Source organism: Coffea eugenioides, chromosome 10, assembly GCF_003713205.1.
Source record: "Coffea eugenioides isolate CCC68of chromosome 10, Ceug_1.0, whole genome shotgun sequence".
Taxonomy (NCBI): Eukaryota; Viridiplantae; Streptophyta; class Magnoliopsida; order Gentianales; family Rubiaceae; genus Coffea; species Coffea eugenioides.
Window position 1 is genome coordinate 3,387,746 of NC_040044.1, and position 20,894 is coordinate 3,408,639.

At 36.4% G+C, this 20,894-nt stretch overlaps 1 protein-coding gene across 1 annotated transcript; it reads left to right on the forward strand.

Moving 5' to 3' along the window:
• Positions 1-11,566: 11,566 nt before the first annotated feature.
• LOC113748952 lies at positions 11,567-20,412 on the forward strand. Its single transcript, XM_027292560.1, has 16 exons — positions 11,567-11,915; positions 12,725-13,122; positions 13,229-13,454; positions 13,527-13,772; positions 13,878-13,996; positions 14,376-14,474; positions 14,584-14,671; positions 15,462-15,691; positions 16,437-16,621; positions 16,805-17,004; positions 17,579-17,911; positions 17,993-18,094; positions 18,414-18,711; positions 18,893-19,041; positions 19,158-19,442; positions 19,835-20,412. Exons 2-16 carry the CDS (start codon positions 12,824-12,826, stop codon positions 20,006-20,008), a joined length of 3,033 nt encoding a protein of 1,010 aa, XP_027148361.1. The 5' UTR covers positions 11,567-11,915; positions 12,725-12,823; the 3' UTR covers positions 20,009-20,412.
• The last annotated feature ends 482 nt before the right edge of the window (positions 20,413-20,894 follow it).

Below are 20,894 nucleotides of genomic sequence, written 5' to 3' on the forward strand. Positions count from 1 at the left end.
ATGAAACTTATAAAACCATGGTAACTATGTCATGTATAGAAGTCAGGTCCGAGGATCACTAGAGTGGCATACAAATTAAACTTTAAACTTTAAGAATGTGCCTACACACTCTATTATTGTGAATCGAATAAAATTAGATCATGATTATAAAATATTTTTGTCTATAGTTAAAACATGTTAGTACTATTTTTGGGCATGTATTGGTTATACGTTTATAAAGATTAAAAAGAAAAGTGCTATATTATGTAAATAATGACTGGGGTTCCGTATGAATTAAGTATTTTTAGAGGTATTTTTCAAATACTATATTGTAGTATTGAATATCAAAAACTTGACACTACTATATATTTTAGGGGATTTTTAAAATTTTAAAATTTTATTAAAAAAATCTTACCACAACCATCCATCAAACTTCTTCTCCTCCCTCCATCACTGCCATCACCCCTTCCTATCCTCTCTTCTCCACCGCCATCATCCCTTCCCACCTCTCTTTTCTCTCTTCTTATTTATCTTCCCCCTCCTTTTCCTTCTCTTTCGTTTCCCCCCAACCCCTCCCTTGCTTCCACAATCTTCTAGTAGCCTACGACCAACTAGATCATAGGGAATTGGGAAAAGAGGAAGAAGGAGAGAGGAAAGGAGAGAAGGGATAGAGGAGAGAGAAGGAGGGGGTGGTAATGAAGGGAGAAAGAGAAGAGGAGGTGGGTGATGATGGTAAGAATTATTTTATTTTTTTAATTCTTTAAATTTTTATTAGGTGTATTCGAGTTTGGTATGCATGACTTTTTCTACTTACATACATACCTATATACATATATTTTAGGTTTAACTTAATATGATTTTTTTAAAAAACTTCAAAAACAAAAACAACCAAATCCAAGCAGACCCTACATGTATTAAGTTACAATTTGATGAGTGTAGTTTGTTATGCATGACTTCTTCTACTTACATACATATCTTTTAGGTTTAATTTAATATAATTTTTTAAAAAAAATCACATTTAGCACAATTTTTGAATTTAACTAAAGTTGATTTATTGAAATCACATTTAAGAGAAAATCTAAATTTTAATTGGATGTAATTTTTTGAAAGTAAAATTTACAACAAAATCTTGATTTAATTGAATGTGATTTCTTGAAGGTCACATTCATAACAAATTCATAATTTTAACTGAACTTAATAATTTGAAAGTCATATTCAGTAAAATTTTTTAGACTTAACTTAATTTGATTTTTTAAAGTTATATTTAGTGCAAAATTTTGAATTTAATTTGAGTTGTTCAAAGTCACCTTTACAACAAAATCTTCATTTTAACTGAATGAAATTTCTTGAACATCCCATTCAGTACAAATTCATGAATTTTACTTAATTTGATACTTTAAAAATTACATCAAGTAAAGCCTTTTAGGTTTACTTTAATTTGATTTTTTAAGGTTGCTTTTATGTTATTAATTATTTTGTTTCGTCCTATCTTTTTTATCAAAGTTTTGTTCATAAAGGTTAATATACATATTTACTGAAAAAGCCTTGGTCTAATGACTAAGGTTAAGGCTGGAAAATATAGAAAACCTAGGTTTTAATCCCCCCACTATCCCATCCTTCCCACTTCTTAAATTTTACCCTTTTTGTAGTAGAAAAAAAAATAAAAAAAAGGAGTTAATATACATATTTAATCAAAAACACATTTTGATGAGGGGAAAAAAAGAAGAGTACGAGCTTGAGGTTGCAGAGTGAACAAAAGTCTCCTTTCCAATGAAAGTGAGCCCTGGCCCCTATAGCTGTTAATGAGCCGAGCCAAGCTCGAGCATGTGATAATCGAGCTCGACTCGAACACCTAATCGAGCCAGCTCGAGCTCGCTCGATTAGTAATTCGAGCTTCACAAATTATTCGAGATCAACTCAATGTGATCGGTAGAAAACTCGAACTCGAGTTCAAAATCGAGTCGAGCTTATCGAGCTCGAACTCGAGTCTGTCGAGCCTGTAGAGTATCAAATACACAATAAAAATGACGCTAATACCCCTACTATTTATAGTAGTTTCGAGTTCGAACTCGAGCCTGTCGAGCCTATCGACCTGTAGAGTATCAAATATACAATGAAATGACGCTAATACCCCTACTATTCTAGCCTGTCGAGTTTAAACGAGTCAAGTATAGCTCGGCTCGTCTATTAAACGAGCGTCAAGTTGAACTCGAGCTCGGCTCGTTTATCTTAATAAACGAGCCGAGTCGAGCCCTTATCGAGTCGGGTCGAGCTCGGCTCACGAGTTACCCGATTCGATTAACAGCTCTACTGGTCCTGTCCTTTCTAGCCGAAGGAATGTTGAGCAGATGCGGGACTTGCGCAAATGAGCTAGAAATTTGCCCAATTTGTGTACGCCCAAAGTCTATCTCTCATCGTAGAGCTGTGGCCCGGTTGGCTTGGGTGGGACGGGACGGTGTCTGTATATGATTTGCTTTAGTCCAAGTTAAACGAATTCACGTCTTATTCCAAGTGATTCATATCTAAAGCCGAACGTGTAATTATATCTAAGGGCAAACGTGTTTAAAATGAAACTTGTGAAGCCCCATGCACCAAGATTTTACAAGAAGGATGTGAAGTTTGGCATTGTTTTAGAGCATGAAACGACAGCGAAATTGAAGAAGAAATATCATCAATTCATGCATGTAAAATTATTCTATTTCTACGGAGTTGGATTTGCCAAGTTGACTTGTTGCTTGAGATCTGTCAAATTATCACAAGGGTTATAATTGCAGATCAACCAAATGACAAATAACCGACCATGCAAAGCAACTGCCCATTGGAGAGTGTCTAGTGGTCCCAAGGTGATTTGGACTTCAGTGATTTATGTTTGTGCTTTATGCATAGATTTGAATTGTATCAAATAATGGGTAGACATAGAACTGATCAAAATAAGAAACTCTATAATACATCAGAATCAGCTTAATGGGTTACCAAACATGTAGTGTTAATTTGCTCATCAACACATTCTGACATGATATTAATATCAAGTTTCTGTTTTCAAAAGTCTAAGTGAAGACTGCTTGTTATCATCCCATTTGAAATACTCAAAAAGAAAAATAGATAAATTATCAAAACTATGGCCGTCAGATAGATGTTACTTTGTAGATATACAAGCAACCACGAAAATATGATACCAAAAAAGATTGTTGTAAAATTCAAGAATTTTTAGCAAACTAAGTAGGGCTATGCAGCGTTTGTGTTCACAACTAAAAACAGCTTTTGTATAAGGGAAAGTTCGATTAGGGTTTTAACTGTTGCTTGCTTAAAGGAAAAGGGAAGAAAAAAAATTTTAAAGCAGCCCTTTTTAGTGTGATTAGACCACAAGAAAGGAGAAGGAAGGACAAAAGAAATGCAGTACAAGTAGAACTGTTCTACCAGAACGGTCTTTTGTGCAAATGTTAAAAAAGTGCTAAAAGGGTTATCTCGACTAATAAGACTCGTTTCTAGTTAATAACAATATGTAAGAATCACAAAATGCCGTCAAAATTTAACCCATGGACATAACTTGCAGATATTTATCATGAATTTTGGAATGGGCTAACCTTCACCTCGTAAAACTTTGCAAATGTGAAGAAGGGGTAAATGTGAAGAAGGAAGTAGAAAATTATAAGTCCACATCATAACTTTAGGCTTAAAGTGGAGTATGTGGGTAGAGTTGAAGGCTCCTTCAACATGATTTTTACCTCATTTTAGCAATACCTTGTCTAGCGGCCTACAATTCGCTTCCTGAACGAGCGGATCCCTTAGTCTGCCTTTTCTTCGCCGGAAGCCCGCTCCACCGTTCACGATTCATGGAGTATGGTACGTCTCCACTCTCCAACAAGCCATCTCTTTGAGCACTTTGAATGGTAATGCGATGTAATCCAGCTTAGCCTCCATTTGACCCAACCCCCCCCCCCCCCCACAAAAGTAATGCTTTGCTAAAAGAAAAACTCGATTTTGCAAAATAAATTTTTTCGTTTTTCACTTTTAAAATGTTAACTTTACGTCGCTTACGAATTAAGTTAGCAAAACTTGATTTCAATCTAAGTTTTTTTTTTTATCACTTTTTACTCTGAGGTCATTACATGACCTACATGTAGTCATATTTTATGCACAAAATGTCAGATTCCACTTTTTTTGTGGCAAAAATAGATATGAATTTAGTTTGATCCCACTTTTTTAATAGAAAAATGAATATGGTAGGGGTCAGATCCTACTTTTTTGGATATAAAAATAAAATATGGATTGGATCATTTGTTTAACTAGGAATATAATCCAATCTTTTTAGCTCTAAAAAATAATCATGTGCAGGTCATGCGATGGATTTAGAGTAAAGAGTGATTGAAAATTTAGATTAGAACTTAATTTTGTCAATTTGATTTTACAAGGGATGTAATGTTACTATTTTAAAAGTAAAGGAAGAAAAATTCATTTAGGAAAATTTGATAGACGTTTTGAACGATTTTTCCTTGCTAAAACTGCAGATGACAACAGAGCCCCAGGCTCATTAATTTTGGTTTAATTGAGAGAGAGAGAGAGAGAGATTTTGCTGGAATTACTCGAGGTTACTATAGAATACTAGTTACCAACAACAGGAGCGAAAAATTCCAGCAGAGGGTATGGGAGAGTTTCTTAGGTCTGGATTTTATGAACAATAATCATCATTTGGACCTTAATAAGAAAACATGAACATGATTTTTAGCTTTCAAGAATTATGTACCTTCATTAATTATTTTTTTGCACTAATCCGCTAGCAACTACTCTCCTGTGTCAGTAGTCTGAACTGACATGCACCGAGATTAAGTCAACTATAGCAGATGAGTTGAGCCAAAACTTATTAATTTGATATTTAGTGAAAAAGACACCTGCTGCTAGTAAAAGCAAGTAATAAGGCGCTTCAAAAGGTTATAACTAATGTAGTTCAAGTGTTCGAGTCAACAAAAGGTCGAAAAGTACAACTATTGATCTCCTTAAAATTAAAAAATAAACAGAAAGAGTAAACAATATAATGAGCTTACCAGCACATACTGGTATAATAAGAGTTTCTCCAATTTAGAAAGAAGGGAAAAAAAAAAATAAGAAGAAGCACTTGTTCTATCTAATGCAGAGTAAGCAGGTATATATAATATATATATCAATAAAAGCAAGAGGTACGTAACATTGAAAACCAACGGAAAATGTTTATTACTATTATGTAGGAAGCTGCTGCGTACATAGCATCTGCATCTGCATCTTAATCTTAGATGAGTGGTACAATAATTAATTAAGATTATAACGTCTTGACAAATTTTGAGTGACAGCAACTGCACATTGATCCACATGGATCGCCATTCCACTACCTTTAATTTCACTGGTAATCTGACCAGACCCCCTTCATCAATAATAATAATATCTGCCACCATATATATATTTCTTCACATAACCTATACGACAAACGACTTCATCTTATATACCATATTATTGGCATAATACTACTATAACTTCTGTGGCAGCTGCTAAAACACAGCATGCAGATGTAGTAGCCTTCACGCAATTATACACTCCTCTCTGTGTGCGTGTGTGTGTGTGTTTCCATGCACATGTAGGTACTACACGATCCATGTCCAGCAGGTAGCCACATATATATATATATATATATATATATATATATATATATAGATGGGTGGATTTAAACTTTGTGACCAACACCGGGACTGCGGCCTGGTGTGGTGGAGCGGACATCATCTCCTCCATCCGCTTCATCCAAAGCTTCATTGGCTACGGTAGGGCTAGTCACGTCATTATCTCGTTTGGGAAATGAAACCTGGCTTTGCAAGATGCGGGCGTGCCCGCTGCTGAAGTCTTTTTCATGTAAGCTCCTCTTTCCGTCGGCAGTATTCTTCTCTGGTTTCAACAATTGTCTCGCCTCGCTAGAGACGATTTCGTAAGACAAAATTAGTGCAAGAAGAAAAGCACAACTGAGCAAGACCCTGGCCTTAGTCGTCATTGGCGATTGAATGAATCGCTACAACTAATTAATATAAGAATGAGAGAGCTAAGGATGGTGTAATATGAATAGAAGAAAGGGATTATTTGTGGAGTAAATGAGTGTTTTGATCAAATGTAGTGAGGAGCGAGGTCTCACTTGCTATTTATAGACGAAAGATTTGGAAAGGATGGACCCCGGGATCGAGCATACCAACTTGGAAGCGTTACTTGCACGACTAAGGACCTTACAAATAAATTCTGTGGATGTCAATATCATATTTACTTGCACAAAATCTCCTCCCCCATCCCACCCGGCTCCTTTTGTAAGTGAAAAGTATTTAACTTGAAACTTTACTTTCATCTTATCACTCAATCTAACCCTTCTTCCTTCTTGAATGTACATTTACAAATTTCGAATGTAAATTCACATGGCTGGAATCTAACGACGCATCTTTCTTTGCAACTAAACAGCTGAATCCGAACCATATATTCGTGGCTAGAATATGCATTTATATGTTTGGGACCCCAAATTTACCCATTATATTTGTTCCCAACTCGAGGGAAGCCACTCGATCTACCCCAGTTGGCCAAATCAGTTTTCGTAAGTACACACGGTACAGTAGTGTCAAGTGTGAGAATAAAGCCACACGGCTCTGCGTGAGTGACATTTCTGGTTCAAGCCCATTATCATGACTTGAGCAACTTGGCTTCCTTGATTAATGTCTACGCTCAATAGTTGCTGGGGTAACAGTCTGCAGTTTCTCTCTGAGATTTTCATGTGCGAGTATAGTAGGATTGATCTTTTTTCCGGGATGAGATCCGTCAAAAATGTGGGCGCTAAAGTACCTAATGGTGACCGCACAATATAAAAGAAAAACAGACCTGCAGCGCATGCAAGTATTTAGAAGCCGGCCTTCCAATTACTGATTGAGGTCTGTAATCAGAACACAAAAATTGCAAGTGACAACAAATGAAAAATTTTAAGGCGTATCAAAATTTTAAGTTTGAGTTACTTACCTTGAAAGGCACATGAGAGTTCTCAACCAAAAGGCAAAAAAATTTATATTTCCTGAAGGATAAACTGCAACGCAATCCATAAAGTTGTCAATCCAACTGTACTTTTCTGTATATTACCATATTCTCTGCTGCACGAATTCTCGGATCTCAATTCTCAAACTCTACCACTAGTTACTGTCAGCTCAGTGGCGGATTTAAGGTTGGGGGACTGGGAGTACGGGCTCCACTGCCCCCTTAGGTTTCTATAGTATTAATAGAATTTTGATATAATTTCAAATGTATATCTGGAGTTTTCTTATGAAGGAAGTGAAAGAATTACGTAGTCCTCTAAATTGGTTTATGAACTAATATTTTAAAAGGATATATGGATCACAAAGTTTAATTTGAAATAAGCTAAAAAAAGTTTTTTCATTTCAATTTATTGGTGAATATTTTTTTGCTTAGAAAACTAGAAAAAGAATAAGTAAAAAATTTTAGTATTACTTTTGCTTCCATTGAGAATTTTTTCTGGCTCCCTCACTGTGTCAGTGTCAGCTAATGCTACTTTTAACTGATGTTACAATTGGTACTTATTCTTGATGGGAGAAAAGCTCATATACACAAAGCTTTGAGGTCCATCAAATCCTAAATGCCTTTTTCTAGAAAGGATAGTGAAAGTTTCCCAGTTGTTCTTGCTCCGCTTGTCCAGCCAGAACAAGGAATTTGTCTTGATGTTCTTCACATATAGTTAATGTGCGCCAATGTAGCCTGTAGATCAAATGCACAGTGCAAGTTCATAGTTTTTGCAAGGAGGATATACTAATGTTCGTCCCTCGGATGCAGCTCATCTGATCGTGTCGTCTATCTTTACAGTATCGATCACGATTCGACTTTCCCCGAATTAATGCACTAGGCATCCTAAGGGGCAGCTCAGCTGCAGAGAATTAGTTTAGGTGATTCCAGATATCCCTGTGTCAGACAAATATATATATATATATAATAATAATAATAATAATAATAATAATAATAATGTTCCCTAATGCGATCATTCACTTGAAGAAAAATGGTCGAGCCACGTCCATAGTTTTCTGGTGCATAATTCTGGACAAGTCAAACAAGCAATTTATGTACTCAAAACATTCGCAGTATCTATTTCGTTTCAACTAGATTCGCATCATAAAGATTCCTTTGCCTGGTTGGTTCCCATAATCGAGGAAATTTGACAAAATGTATTTTAACTGTTCAGCCAAAAAGGGGTGGACCGTAATTGAATCAAAAAACTGTTGAGACCAAATTTGAGTTCTGCAATCATGCGTTGGTTGAATGTCTAATGCACTTTCTGAGGGCCGCCACTACCAACTGCTGATTTTTCTTGGGAAGAAAACCATCCATTGCTATACCATGGGTGTTTACCTTGAATGTTAACATTCTTCACTCAGAACACCAGCACTATTCATAGGTGCTTGGAGGAAGTTATCATGGGTTTTGTTTTCAAAAATTACTTGAACAAACTTAAGAAAAGAAGCCCGCACAATGCACGGCTATTTGGTGCCTGTATTAAAATACTGTGGTTTGTCTTTTAGTGATTTGTGAGATAAATAGTAATTTGTAAGTATTTTTATCTTTATAAAAGCATGAAACTCTAGAGATTGCAAGTGCAATTTCTTTTTCTTTTTTTTTTTTTGTGTCGAATCACCTGTGAATTGTCTAAATCCTTGTTCACAACTTTTTTACAAAAAGAAAAAAAGAAAAAGCAAATCACTTAAATACATACCTCATCAAACTTTTTCCTTCTGATATATAATTAACTTCCAAAATTATGCAGTAGCTAATTACACGAAAAAGCTATATAGTCAAAATAAAAAGAAAAATATGAGCAGAAACATTTGCATGGAAGTTGGAAAAATATTTCTCAATGCAAAAAGAGTAAAGCTTTGCCTATGGGATATTCGTCGTATGCTGCAACAATCTCAATCTGTAAGAGAAAACTCAAACACAAAGAAAATTTTTTTTGGAAATTTTAAAGTAGATTCTACAAACCTATTGGTGGTCAACGGTGCAAAAAAAAAAGAATGATGAAAAGCACACTTGCCCAGAGAGTAGAAGGAAGAGATACAGGAGAGTAAAATCAAGGAAGAGATAGCTATAACATCGAGGAGCAAATCCGGTTCTCAGGAACTTAGGAATTCATTGGGCTGCCAAGTTACTTACCAAGTTTAAAAGAATGCATCTCAAGGGCCTGAGATTCATTAAAAAGGGTATGAACAATGCCTTAAAACCAGTTTTTGTAGTTGCAAGTTGTAACAAGCAGCAAAATAATTACTTCCCTAGCAGGCTACTAATCTACATTCTATGTGTTCATAACTTTGAATGATTTGTAATCATATTTATGGGTAAAAATGTCGATGACAAACAACTTAATATAGACCCTTAAAGTCATTTCACAAATAACCCAGCATTATCTACTTGTATGTATGTTCTACTAAATCAATTGGTCTGCCAAAACTCAAATCGATCCTCCAGGAGCAGATGAAATTTTGAGAATTGTACCCTCAACTACTGCTTCTTATCCATGTATAGGAAATTTTAAAATAATAATACTTTAATAAGTTTTATGATGTGATGCATACGAAATAAAAATGAAGGTGTGAAGATAAGAAATTAATTGAAAAACTTGTTTATAATGCATACTAAAAAAGTTTTGATTTGCATATCGAAAGACTTAGGACCAATCTCATTTTTGCACCAGAAAAAAAGTGTGGAACTCCAATATCAGGAGAACTCATCGTATTAATGTGTGAAACATGGAAGAAAAGTCCCGTAACACCCAATGGAAGAAGAGTCTTATGGCACCCAAGAGCTGTCTCGGAAAGCTATGAATAGTTGTTGTTTCAATGAATTTGTTCACTGATAAGGTCACGATTCGACTTTGATTGTTATGGACCAGTACCAAGATCAAGGCCAGGCCTAGACAGGCAGACCTAATTTTAACAACAGGAACGGTAACAATGAAAATGGTCCCTTCTTTAGTGAGATTATATGAACAATTGCTTGAACCAAAATATGTTATTGCTATGGGAGCATGGACAATTACAGGAGGGGTGTTCAGTACCGATTCTTATAATACTATTTAGGGGGTTGATAAGCTAATTCCTATAGATGTCTATTTGTTCGGCTGTCCCCCTGAACCAAGGGCACATATAGATGCTATAACAAAACTTCTAAGAAAATATCTTGAGAAATCTATGAAGATAGAAATACTTCATGTGACGCCTTTCATGCCTCATTTATTTGTAACCTATTAGACTCCATGAAGAAGTAACAAACAAACACACATAAAATTGCTTAATAAAACAAATTCATAAATGAGAAAGAATTAGGGCAAATGTTGGGTTGGGTGTTAAGGTGGGAGTGGTGGTAAATGAGAAGTTTTAGAATCAAATCCCTTCACTTACAATTAAAAAAAAGAATTAATTTTTTATACATTAATTACTAATAGTGAGTACGCTTACTTCAATCAAAGCATTAAAGTTTAAATAGAAAATTTTGGAAACTCAGTTTATTTTGCCGACAAAAACTACCTCACAATTAATTAATACAATAACTTGGCAAATCAAATTCATGAAACCTATTAACTGATGCTTCAGTTCGTGATAATGAGAATTTGTTTTTCAGTTGCATTTTCTTTTGAACAAGTGAACCATTAACTACTTTTAAAATGCCAAAGCACTTGTGTTTCTCATACTTTCAGCTTTAAAAAAGGTGAAAGCAGTGTATATAAGAAATATAGTAGTTAAAGCAAGAGGATAACGTCCAAATAGGGGCTGTCGCCCTTTCTCACCCCCCAAATTTCTGAAAATTTCAATTAGGTATATAAATAACATAATTTTATAAAATTTTCATATGATTCCTTATATTGCCTTCCCAAAAAATTTTATTAAAATTTTCCTCTGCCTCCTCCTAACTCTGGTCATTATAATACATAGTACTGTACCATTGGTACGATTTTTGTACCTTTTTTTCCCTTTGTGCCTAGAAAAGAAAACTCCATTTGACTCAATCAACTTTCATATACAACAATCATTTTGTGGAATGACTTCTCAAATTTACCTCTCTATTTTGAAATTGTAGTTGTCACTAACTGAGAAAATAAGAAAATAACTGTCTTACGTGATCAAAAGCTAAGCTAAGATCCTGTGTTTTAAAATCAGTTGCCCTAATTTTCCTTGGTGATGGGGTCAAAAGCAACTGCTGGATATCGGAATTTCTATATATATTTCTCAAATAAAAATCTTGGGCATAAAACGAAGTTGGAGGCAAGCTTTAGAGGGCAAAAAGTAAATAGCTATTTTACAAGCTGGACCCCCAAAGCAGCTCGCCAACTGCATGACACGTGTTGCACGTCGTGCGGTAGTTGCCAATGTAGCGTACACCGACCACGATACCTCGATCCAACGGTCTCAAACTGAGACCCCACACGCTTCCCCAAAACCCGAATAACAAAAAAGAAAGAAAATAATATGCTGCTATTACTACTATATATATAGAAACAAAAGAAATTTTTTAATTCCACAAGCGCGAAAAAGGCCAAGATCGACACAACACTAGTTGTGAATTGCAAGCAATCATTTGCGCAACCTTTGTCCAATCACTTCTCTTATTTATTTTGTACAAACATGTACTTGTAAAACCAAGAAAAAACCCTAATTGTTTTAGCAAATCTTGCAAGTCAATTTTCTTGGCATTTCAGTCATTAATTAATTTTTGGGGGGTTGGGAGAAACGGTTTTGTCTCTGTAAAAAGGAATATGCCATTCTGCCAAACATTGGTTCCTTAGCAGCCATTCGGTTTTACGCTAATTTTTATTCCATTTGATATATTTACTCAGTACAGGGCACAAGCTGGCTTTCCCTTCTCCCTCTCTGCATTTTCCCTCTTTTCCCATTCAGGTACTATCTCTCTGTATCCCAATGTATATAATTTTTTTTGAAATTTAGGTCTTCCCCTTTTTTCTTTGTAAAAAGAAGTCATATATTAAGGTCTGTTTGCAATTACAAATTGTTGATGTTAAAGTTTGGAGCTCAAAGCCTTCTATTCGTATGAAGGTGCTATTTTTCTTTTCTTTTTTCCCCTGGAACCCTTGATGTATTGTGCTGTGTAGATTGTGGTTTTGTGCATTTTTGAGTGAACAAGTGAAGAATTTTGTTATTTGCGCGAAGTGGGTACTGGGAACTGAGGAGTTGGCTTTGGTGATTAGTTGCCGAATTTATTTAAGTTTTTGCAAGAAAGGAAATGGCTTTGGTGTTGTTGTTAGTATCTAGTTTGCTAAATTTGTTTCTTTTTCTGCTGATTTGCTTTCTAATGTAAGGCGGAGTATATTATTAGTACGACTCAATCGGTTTGATGTTTCTTTTCAGTGTACTTCTGAGCGTCTTTCATGCTTGTTTCAGTTTGTCATGAATGACTGAAGAAACTATTAATTCATAATTTTGTGATGAATCAAGTTGGCTTATTTTCACCGCAGAATTGACTATCTGCAGAACTTCTTTTCCAAGTTTGTTTAAATAGCCACTTTAAAAAGTTTTATCTGAGATTAGTAGTGAGTAAGCTAATAGTGATTTCTTTCTATTTACTTTGTGAGTGTGGGGTTTGCATTCTTTATTGCCCAGTTGCCCTTGTTTGTTGCGCTTTGGTGCTTATTTGTGCAAATTATTGACGGTATGATGTCAAGATTCACTCATTTGAATTCTTTTTTCAGGATCCGGGGGCTGGTCTTTGTTCTGCAGTTGGTGGTAAGGAGCTGGCATGCGTGCAAGATTTTGAGTCAAGTGAAGTAGCTTGGATTTGAGATTGTTTAATGGGTTCTAATAGGCAGTCTGTTGGTTTCTTGGATACTCTCAATATGGAGACGGTTAGGACTATTTTGACTCACACATCCCCTTATCCGCATGAGCATTCCCGTCATGCAGTTATTGCCGTGGTTGTGGGCTGCTTGTTTTTCATATCATCAGATAATATGCACACTCTTATCCAGAAATTAGACACCAATATTAAATGGTGGTCTATGTATGCTTGTTTGTTCGGATTCTTCTATTTCTTTTCATCTCCTTTCATAGGGAAAACAATTAAACCCAGTTATTCAAATTTCAGTCGATGGTAAGCTTCTTTCTTTTCCTAACTTTAGCTACGAGGCAATCTTTTTGCTACGATGCATTCTCATAGATCAGAGTAAGTTGAACTTTTATTTGCATTTGCTTTGCAGGTATATTGCATGGATATTAGTAGCTGCTGTATATCATCTTCCCAGTTTTCAATCAATGGGAGTGGATATGAGGATGAATCTTTCTTTGTTCTTGACAATTTTTGTCTCATCAATTTTGTTTCTTCTGGTCTTCCACATTGTATTTCTTGGACTCTGGTATATTGGCCTTGTCGCTCGTGTAGCTGGAAAGAGGCCTGAAATTCTGGCCATTTTGCAAAATTGTGCTGTAAGTCCTCAGAACACATCTTTTTGTCAAGCTAAGCCTTGGTTCTTATTTTATGGCTTTATCTTTGTGTAGGTTTTAAGTATTGCCTGCTGTGTCTTTTATAGCCATTGTGGCAACAATACTGTGTTGACCAAAAAATCATTTGAAAGGAGAAGTTCTGGTTGGTTCACACTGTGGAATAAGGAAGAGCGTAATACCTGGCTTGCAAAGTTTGTCAGGATGAATGAATTCAAGAATGAAATTTGCTCGTCTTGGTTTGCTCCTGTGGGATCTGCTAGCGATTACCCGCTCCTCTCCAAGTGGGTTATTTACGGAGAGGTATGATTTTCGGCTGTCAAGTTCATCTGATATTCTTAGTCAGTCTTCCAGTGTTTAGAAACTTATGCTTTTATGCCCTTTGTTGTCCCGCTTTACTTTTATCAGTCAAACTGCAGCAACGGTTCATGTTCAGGATCATCAGGTGATATTTCTCCCATATATTCATTATGGGCCACTTTTATAGGGCTCTACATTGCCAACTATGTTGTCGAAAGATCAACCGGGTGAGGTGCTAGCTGGTGCTTATTTTCAAATCTATAAATGTAGTTCTTTCACTTTTCTTGGTGATTGTCTGTTTGTCGTTTGGGTCTTCTTGTTGCTGAAATTTCCTTTTATAGTCATCCTTTCATGGTCAAGAATCCATCTTAGGGCCATGAAATAGAGGCTACCATCATCCCTCATAGTTTAAGGTTCTATCCATTGTCTTCTTCAACTTATTCAGATGGAATTATTTTGGTCAATGCCTTGATAGAAGTATATGACACATGGTGCATGTCAACTGAAAGTGTGCTGGTGCAGCTTTAATTTTTTTTTTTTTTTAAATCAAGTTTCTCATCTTTGGTAGCCTAACTTCCTTTTTATTTTGTCATGTGTGGTCAATAGATGGGCCCTTAGTCATCCTATGTCACTAAAAGAATTTGAGAAGTTGAAGGAAAAGCAAATGAAGCCCGAGTTTTTGGATATGGTTCCTTGGTACTCCGGGTACATGCTCTCTCTCTCTCTCTCTACACACACAAACAAAACATTGGGAACATTAGGGATTGAAAGGTCCTTTTTGCTTTTTTATGATCTCAATGATTGATTGTTGCAGGACATCCGCTGACTTATTTAAAACAGCTTTTGATCTACTGGTATCAGTAACTGTATTCGTTGGACGCTTCGATATGCGTATGCTGCAGGTACTGTTGTGTAATTGAACTCATTGGTTGGAAATTGATGTTGCATTGTAGAATGTGTCTCCCATTCTTCATGTTTAAGTACCTCCATCCCAATAATTTTGTCACTCTTATAAGGACTCATGCTTTCTATAAAATAGTGTTGGCAAATGTTGTGCAATCTTATTTGTTTATTTTTTGCCCTTTTTCTTACATGCAATAATTTTTTGAACATTGTTGATAATGGGAATGGAAACAAGAAGTGGGGCCATAGTTTTTTCGAAAGGTCCAAGCAAAAATGTGTTGCATGACTTCAGAGTTCACATTCTGACAACTTTTTTATGTCAAGCTGGATTTTGAAGTTGATAAGCATTTTGTATAACAATTGTTGACCCCCATGGTTTGGATTTAAACATCATTCTCACAAGGGGTAAGAACAAAAAACCAGTTGACACATATTTCCTATTTTTGGTAGGGGTGACAAAAGGGTCAAACCAAAAAGCAAAGTATGTCACTTTCGTTGGGAGAGAGTAAATGTTAATAAAAATTACTAAGCACTGAAAGTAATTTTTAGGCAATCTTATACCATATCTGTTTGAAATAAAAGATTTTTGCTCTGTAGAAGGTCTAAACAAGTACATGGCAGGATGGCAGCGTTCTGCTTGCCTTTCATTTTCCTTCTATACAAAGAAGATGGAGTTGGTGGTTAATTGGTGAATTTGGGAATGGGTCATGGGTTTTCTCATGCTATTATCATCAATCTCAGTCTGGTTTCACAGTGGTAGCTTCTTAGATTTCTTGTCCTCATTCTCAGGCAGCAATGAGCAGCGTTCAAGATGGAGCTAAACAGGAGGATCTGCTGTATGATCAGTTTACTGAGAAAGATGAGCTGTGGTTTGATTTTATGGCTGATACTGGTGACGGTGGAAATTCTTCCTACTCTATAGCTCGCCTTCTAGCTCAGCCTTTACTCAGGGTCCGAGAGAATGGTTCTGTGGTTACGCTGCCTCGTGGTAACCTGCTCCTTATTGGGGGTGATCTTGCGTAAGCAATATTACTTACATTTACTCCATTTGTGATGCAAAAGGTTTCTAATGGTTCCAAAGATTGAACCCCATCATGAGGTTCTGCCTTGTACAGTCAACATATATGCAAGATTTCCTTGTATAATAGAGGATAAAGAACACTGTATAAAACATTCTGAATGTTGAAGGACAAATGTTTTCATTTTTATTTTTTTAATTTCCTTTATGTATTTTTCAAATCTGGAGGTTCAGGACGAAATGAAACATATTGCTACACTGAGGAACTTGCTTTTTAGGAAGGAATTTTAACTTTCCTGAGTTGAATTAATCCTCTTATGGTTTTCTTGTTATTTAGATGTTTTCCTCTCCTAGTTAGATCTTCCAATGCAAAACGGGTTTTCAAACTAGTACACAATTTCTTTGCAAAATATTCATCAAGTTAAGAGCAATTTTCTTGGTAACGTGAATAAAAACCTTTTTCTTTTGGTTGAACAAACTAGACTGGTCGAATATTATTCCTCTTGGGTATACGAGATGCAACCTTGAACTAATGTTGAATGTGGTCCAAATGAATATAGAGCTTATCATTTAACTGATTCAAAAATGTAGTCCATGTCCTTTTTTTTTCAGAAAAAAATGATTAGATATGCCTACTACTAAACTAAACTGTAAATCATTCTATAGATGCTTTTTGGTGAAATTACATGACATTGACTCTCAAATGGTCACGTCAGTTGCATCTGATTCTGTTTTATTTTTAACAGATATCCCAATCCATCAGAATTCTCCTATGAGAAGCGGCTCTTTCGCCCCTTTGAATATGCGCTTCAGCCTCCAGCGTGGTATAAAGAAGAGCATATAGCTGTTAATAAGCCAGAATTGCCTTGTGGGGAGACTCAATTGAAGCAGTACAATGGGCCTCAGTGTTTTCTTATCCCTGGAAATCATGGTTGGTCTTGATCATGGTCTTGGGATGGCTTCCTCTTAATTCTTATTTTTAAGTCAACCAAAGATAAATTTCTGCGACCATTAATGCTATTTCTGTTAAGTTTAATCAACCATTGCTTTAAACCTGGGCGTTTATCTGTTGCTAGCAAATGATTCATATCCTGCTGATTTTTCCCTTTTGCAGACTGGTTTGATGGCCTTCAAACTTTTATGAGATACATCTGTCATAAAAGTTGGTTGGGTGGCTGGTTTATGCCTCAGAAGAAAAGTTATTTTGCTTTGCAGCTACCAAAAGGGTGGTGGATATTTGGTCTTGATCTCGCTCTTCTTTGTGATATTGATGTATACCAGTTCAAGTTCTTCTCAGAGTTAATAAAGGAAAAGGTATCTCCTACGTTACTCTTAATTCTATTAGTATATTTCATTTTACTTGTTGGAGAAATTTGTATACGTTGCCTTTATTCCTTCACACACATGCTTTCAAGTGGCAAATGACTTGGCTTAAGTCTAAGAGATAGATCTAAAAACGACGAATGTTCCTTACTTTGCTATGAAGTATCATAAAACTAATCAGAGTCTCTTCCAAAACAAGATCTAGAACATTTATAAAGACCAAATTTTGGATTTATGGTGCTATGGACTTGTCTGGAATCACGTGTCATATATTGCTTATCCATCCCTACATCGTTATTGAGCATGCCTTTATGCTACCACTCCGTTAGCTATACCTTCATTTGACCCATTCTTGGGATTTGTTCTGGCTTTTTCCATCTAAAATATTCGTATTTGGAAAAAAAAGTCATTTTTCTTGAAAGGGTTGAGTAGTTTAACCTGGTTTTGCTATTTTGATAAGTAATCAAACTTGGTTGAGCGTTGTCACCATTTCTTTTGGTTGAGTTCTTTTTCTCTTCTCACCTCTGTTTCTAGTAGTCCTGAATCAAGTGGATGATTTTTGTAGGTTGGGGAAAATGATTCAGTGATCATTATGACTCACGAACCCAATTGGCTTCTTGATTGGTACTGGAATGATGTGACTGGAAAAAATGTCTCACATCTGATTCGTGACCATTTAAATGGGAGATGCAGACTCCGAATGGCTGGGGATTTGCATCACTACATGCGCCATTCATATGTTCCATCAGATAAGCCGGTTCATGTGCAGCATTTGCTTGTAAATGGTTGTGGTGGGGCTTTTTTACACCCCACACACGTGTTCAATAATTTCAATGAACTGTATGGGACATCATTCGAATGCAAGTCTGCTTATCCTTCTCTTGAAGATTCAAGCAGGGTAAGAAACCTGGACTCCTCAACTTTCAGTTAGATTTATTGTGTATTTTGGCTTCTAAAAGAGCTGGATCTTTCGGTGCAGATTGCTTTGGGAAATATATTGAAATTTCGCAAGAAGAATTGGCAGTTTGATTTCATTGGTGGGATTATATACTTTATCTTGGCATTTTCCATGTTCCCTCAGGTAGTTAAATTTCTTTGATGTTATTGACAAGTTCTGTAGATGTGTAGGCTGTTGCAATCTGAATGTTACATTTGATTGCCTCCTGCTCCCTCTATAAGAATAGTATCTACTGCATTTCCAACCTCTTCAAGGCTATGTTTCCTTGTTGCCGAACAGTTTTTCACTTTAGACTATACTAACAAGAAGTTATGCTTTGGATCTAGAGACTGTTGCACAATTATTTCTGCAAACCATATAACAGAAATTTAAGTTACATCGTCTAAAGTTATGCTTTTTTGCTACTCCACAAGTAAATGACTTGTTATTGTTCTTCGTGTAGTGTAAGCTAGATCACATCTTACAGGATGATACCTTTTCTGGTCACTTGAGGAGCTTTTTTATCACAGTCTGGGATGCTTTTATGTACTTGTTGGGACGCTCCTATGTGTCCTCAGTCAGTGCTTTTCTGCTGCTAGTAGCTTCAGTTATTTTTGTCCCCAGCAAAGTTTGTCGCAAGAGAAGGGTTCTAATTGGGATTCTTCACGCGTCTGCACACTTGGCTTCAGCATTGATTCTCATGTTACTGTTGGAATTGGGTGTAGAGACTTGTATCAGACACAAGTTATTGGCTACTGCAGGTGAGTTGTTTGTTCAAATTGGTTATACTGTCACGAGAGTAGAGCTAGAATAATGCATATTTTTCTGGCCCTGCATACGTGCATTTTTAAATGTTGAAATTCTTGATTTTGAAAGATCATCATGTTAGGGTTTCAATGTTTCTGATGTTTTCACTGACGTATGACTCAATCTTTTATTTAGGTTATCACACTTTATATGAATGGTACCGATCTGTGGAGAGCGAGCATTTTCCAGACCCAACTGGCCTTAGGGCACGTATAGAACAATGGACATTTGGCCTTTATCCAGCATGCATCAAGTATCTAATGTCTGCTTTTGATGTGCCGGAGGTGAGTATGCTTCCTTAAAAAATGGTAAAAGGAAAAGCATTAAAAAAATCATTTTTCCTGTTTGGTCTTTTTCCTTGCAATACTTTCTATAATATACCTTCTCTGTGCAAGTCTAGGTCATGGCTGTCTCAAGGAATTACATCTGCAAGAAGGGGATAGAGTCACTCTCCCGGCAGGGTGCTGCTATATATTATGCTTCTGTCTTCCTTTACTTCTGGGTCTTTTCAACCCCAGTGGTTTCATTGGTTTTTGGAAGCTATCTGTACATCTGCATAAACTGGCTCCATCTACACTTTGATGAAGCCTTTTCATCGCTACGAATTGCTAATTACAAGTCCTTCACACGATTCCATATTGACCGCAAAGGCGATCTTGAAGTTTTCACCCTTGCCGTGGACAAGGTAAGCTATCAAATTTGCTCAAATGGTAACCAGAAATCTCCATATCATGTTAGGGTGGCATTTTTTTATGGATCTGTTTGGGTTATGCTGCCGACTTACTCTAAGTCATTTGTTTTAACCCTCATATTGGTCTGGATTTATATTTTGGTGTGTGTGTGTGTGTGTGTGTGGGGTGGGGGGGGGGTAGACCTGAATTTTGGTGCACATTTGGTGATGCAAATGTTAACCCAACAAATAATTTCTTCTGCTCCATTGTTAAGGCCACTCTAGAAGAAGGGTCACATATATGATGACTGACCTTTTAGAAAAGTGATGCTTTTCTTTTTCATTTTTCCCCGGTCCGTTCTGCCATCACCACTTTCTTAACATCTACCTACTTCATTGTTGTGCAGGTTCCAAAGGAATGGAAGCTGGATCCTAACTGGGACGCGGAACCAAAACAGCATTTGAGCCACCAGCGGAAGTTCCCCAGCAAATGGCGAGCAACTTCCTCTCAGCAGGATCCCGTAAGCGCTGTCCGAATCATCGACCATTTTGTTATTCAACAAACACAGAAAGAAAACTGACACGTGATCATTGAGAATCATCAATTGGTTGGTCATTGATATTCTTTTCAGGCAGGACAATTGGCTGGTAGTGTAACAAAGCTGGTAGTGTAGTTACCTTAGGAAGTTGTATCACAGGGAATTGAAATATAGGGGGAGAGAATGCTGCTGCTGGTAATCAACAAGTACCTTAGATCAGTGAAAAATTAAGAAAAGGAGAAAAAAAAAAAAAAGAGAGAGAAGAAATTTTGTTTATTCTTAAATTTTGTTGTTTATTCTTCGGTTGAGGGTTGCATGACATGTCTTCTTCCTCGATGCTAGTGGCTGCAACTAGTTTAGATGAGTTTGTCACATCACCGTCTCATACTGCAAAATGTGACCGAGGATTTAATTTTGCAAAATCTGCTGTGGAATTTAATTTTGCACTGCTACGATGGATGGAGTAGTTATAATTAGACCGAGGATTTCGATGAAACTCCATGAATGAATATTGAATACTATACTAGTAGTATAAAATCAAGAAAGAGCGAGCAGCCGTTTCTCGTTCCTTTGCAGCGAAGAGTTCAGAATTAATCAGAGACATCTGCAAATTCACCGCACCGTCATGGACTCCAGCCAAATAATTCACAATAATGATTGACCTAACGCGATTAAGAGCATCGTTCTATTGTTTTGTTCAGTCAGGCTTCATCTCTGCAATAGTATGCATAGGTTCTTCCTTCTTGGGTTGAAGAATGAATTAGACCGTATCCGCGTTGGAATTAAGTACTAGAAGTGGGACCAAGGTGGTCTCACTCCTTTCAAGCACATGGAGTTCGTGTGGCTTTTTTTTTTTTTTTTTTTTTGGTTATGTTAAGGTTGACTAATACCTTTTTGTGATAAAATTAAAGATGCAACGCAATCCCTT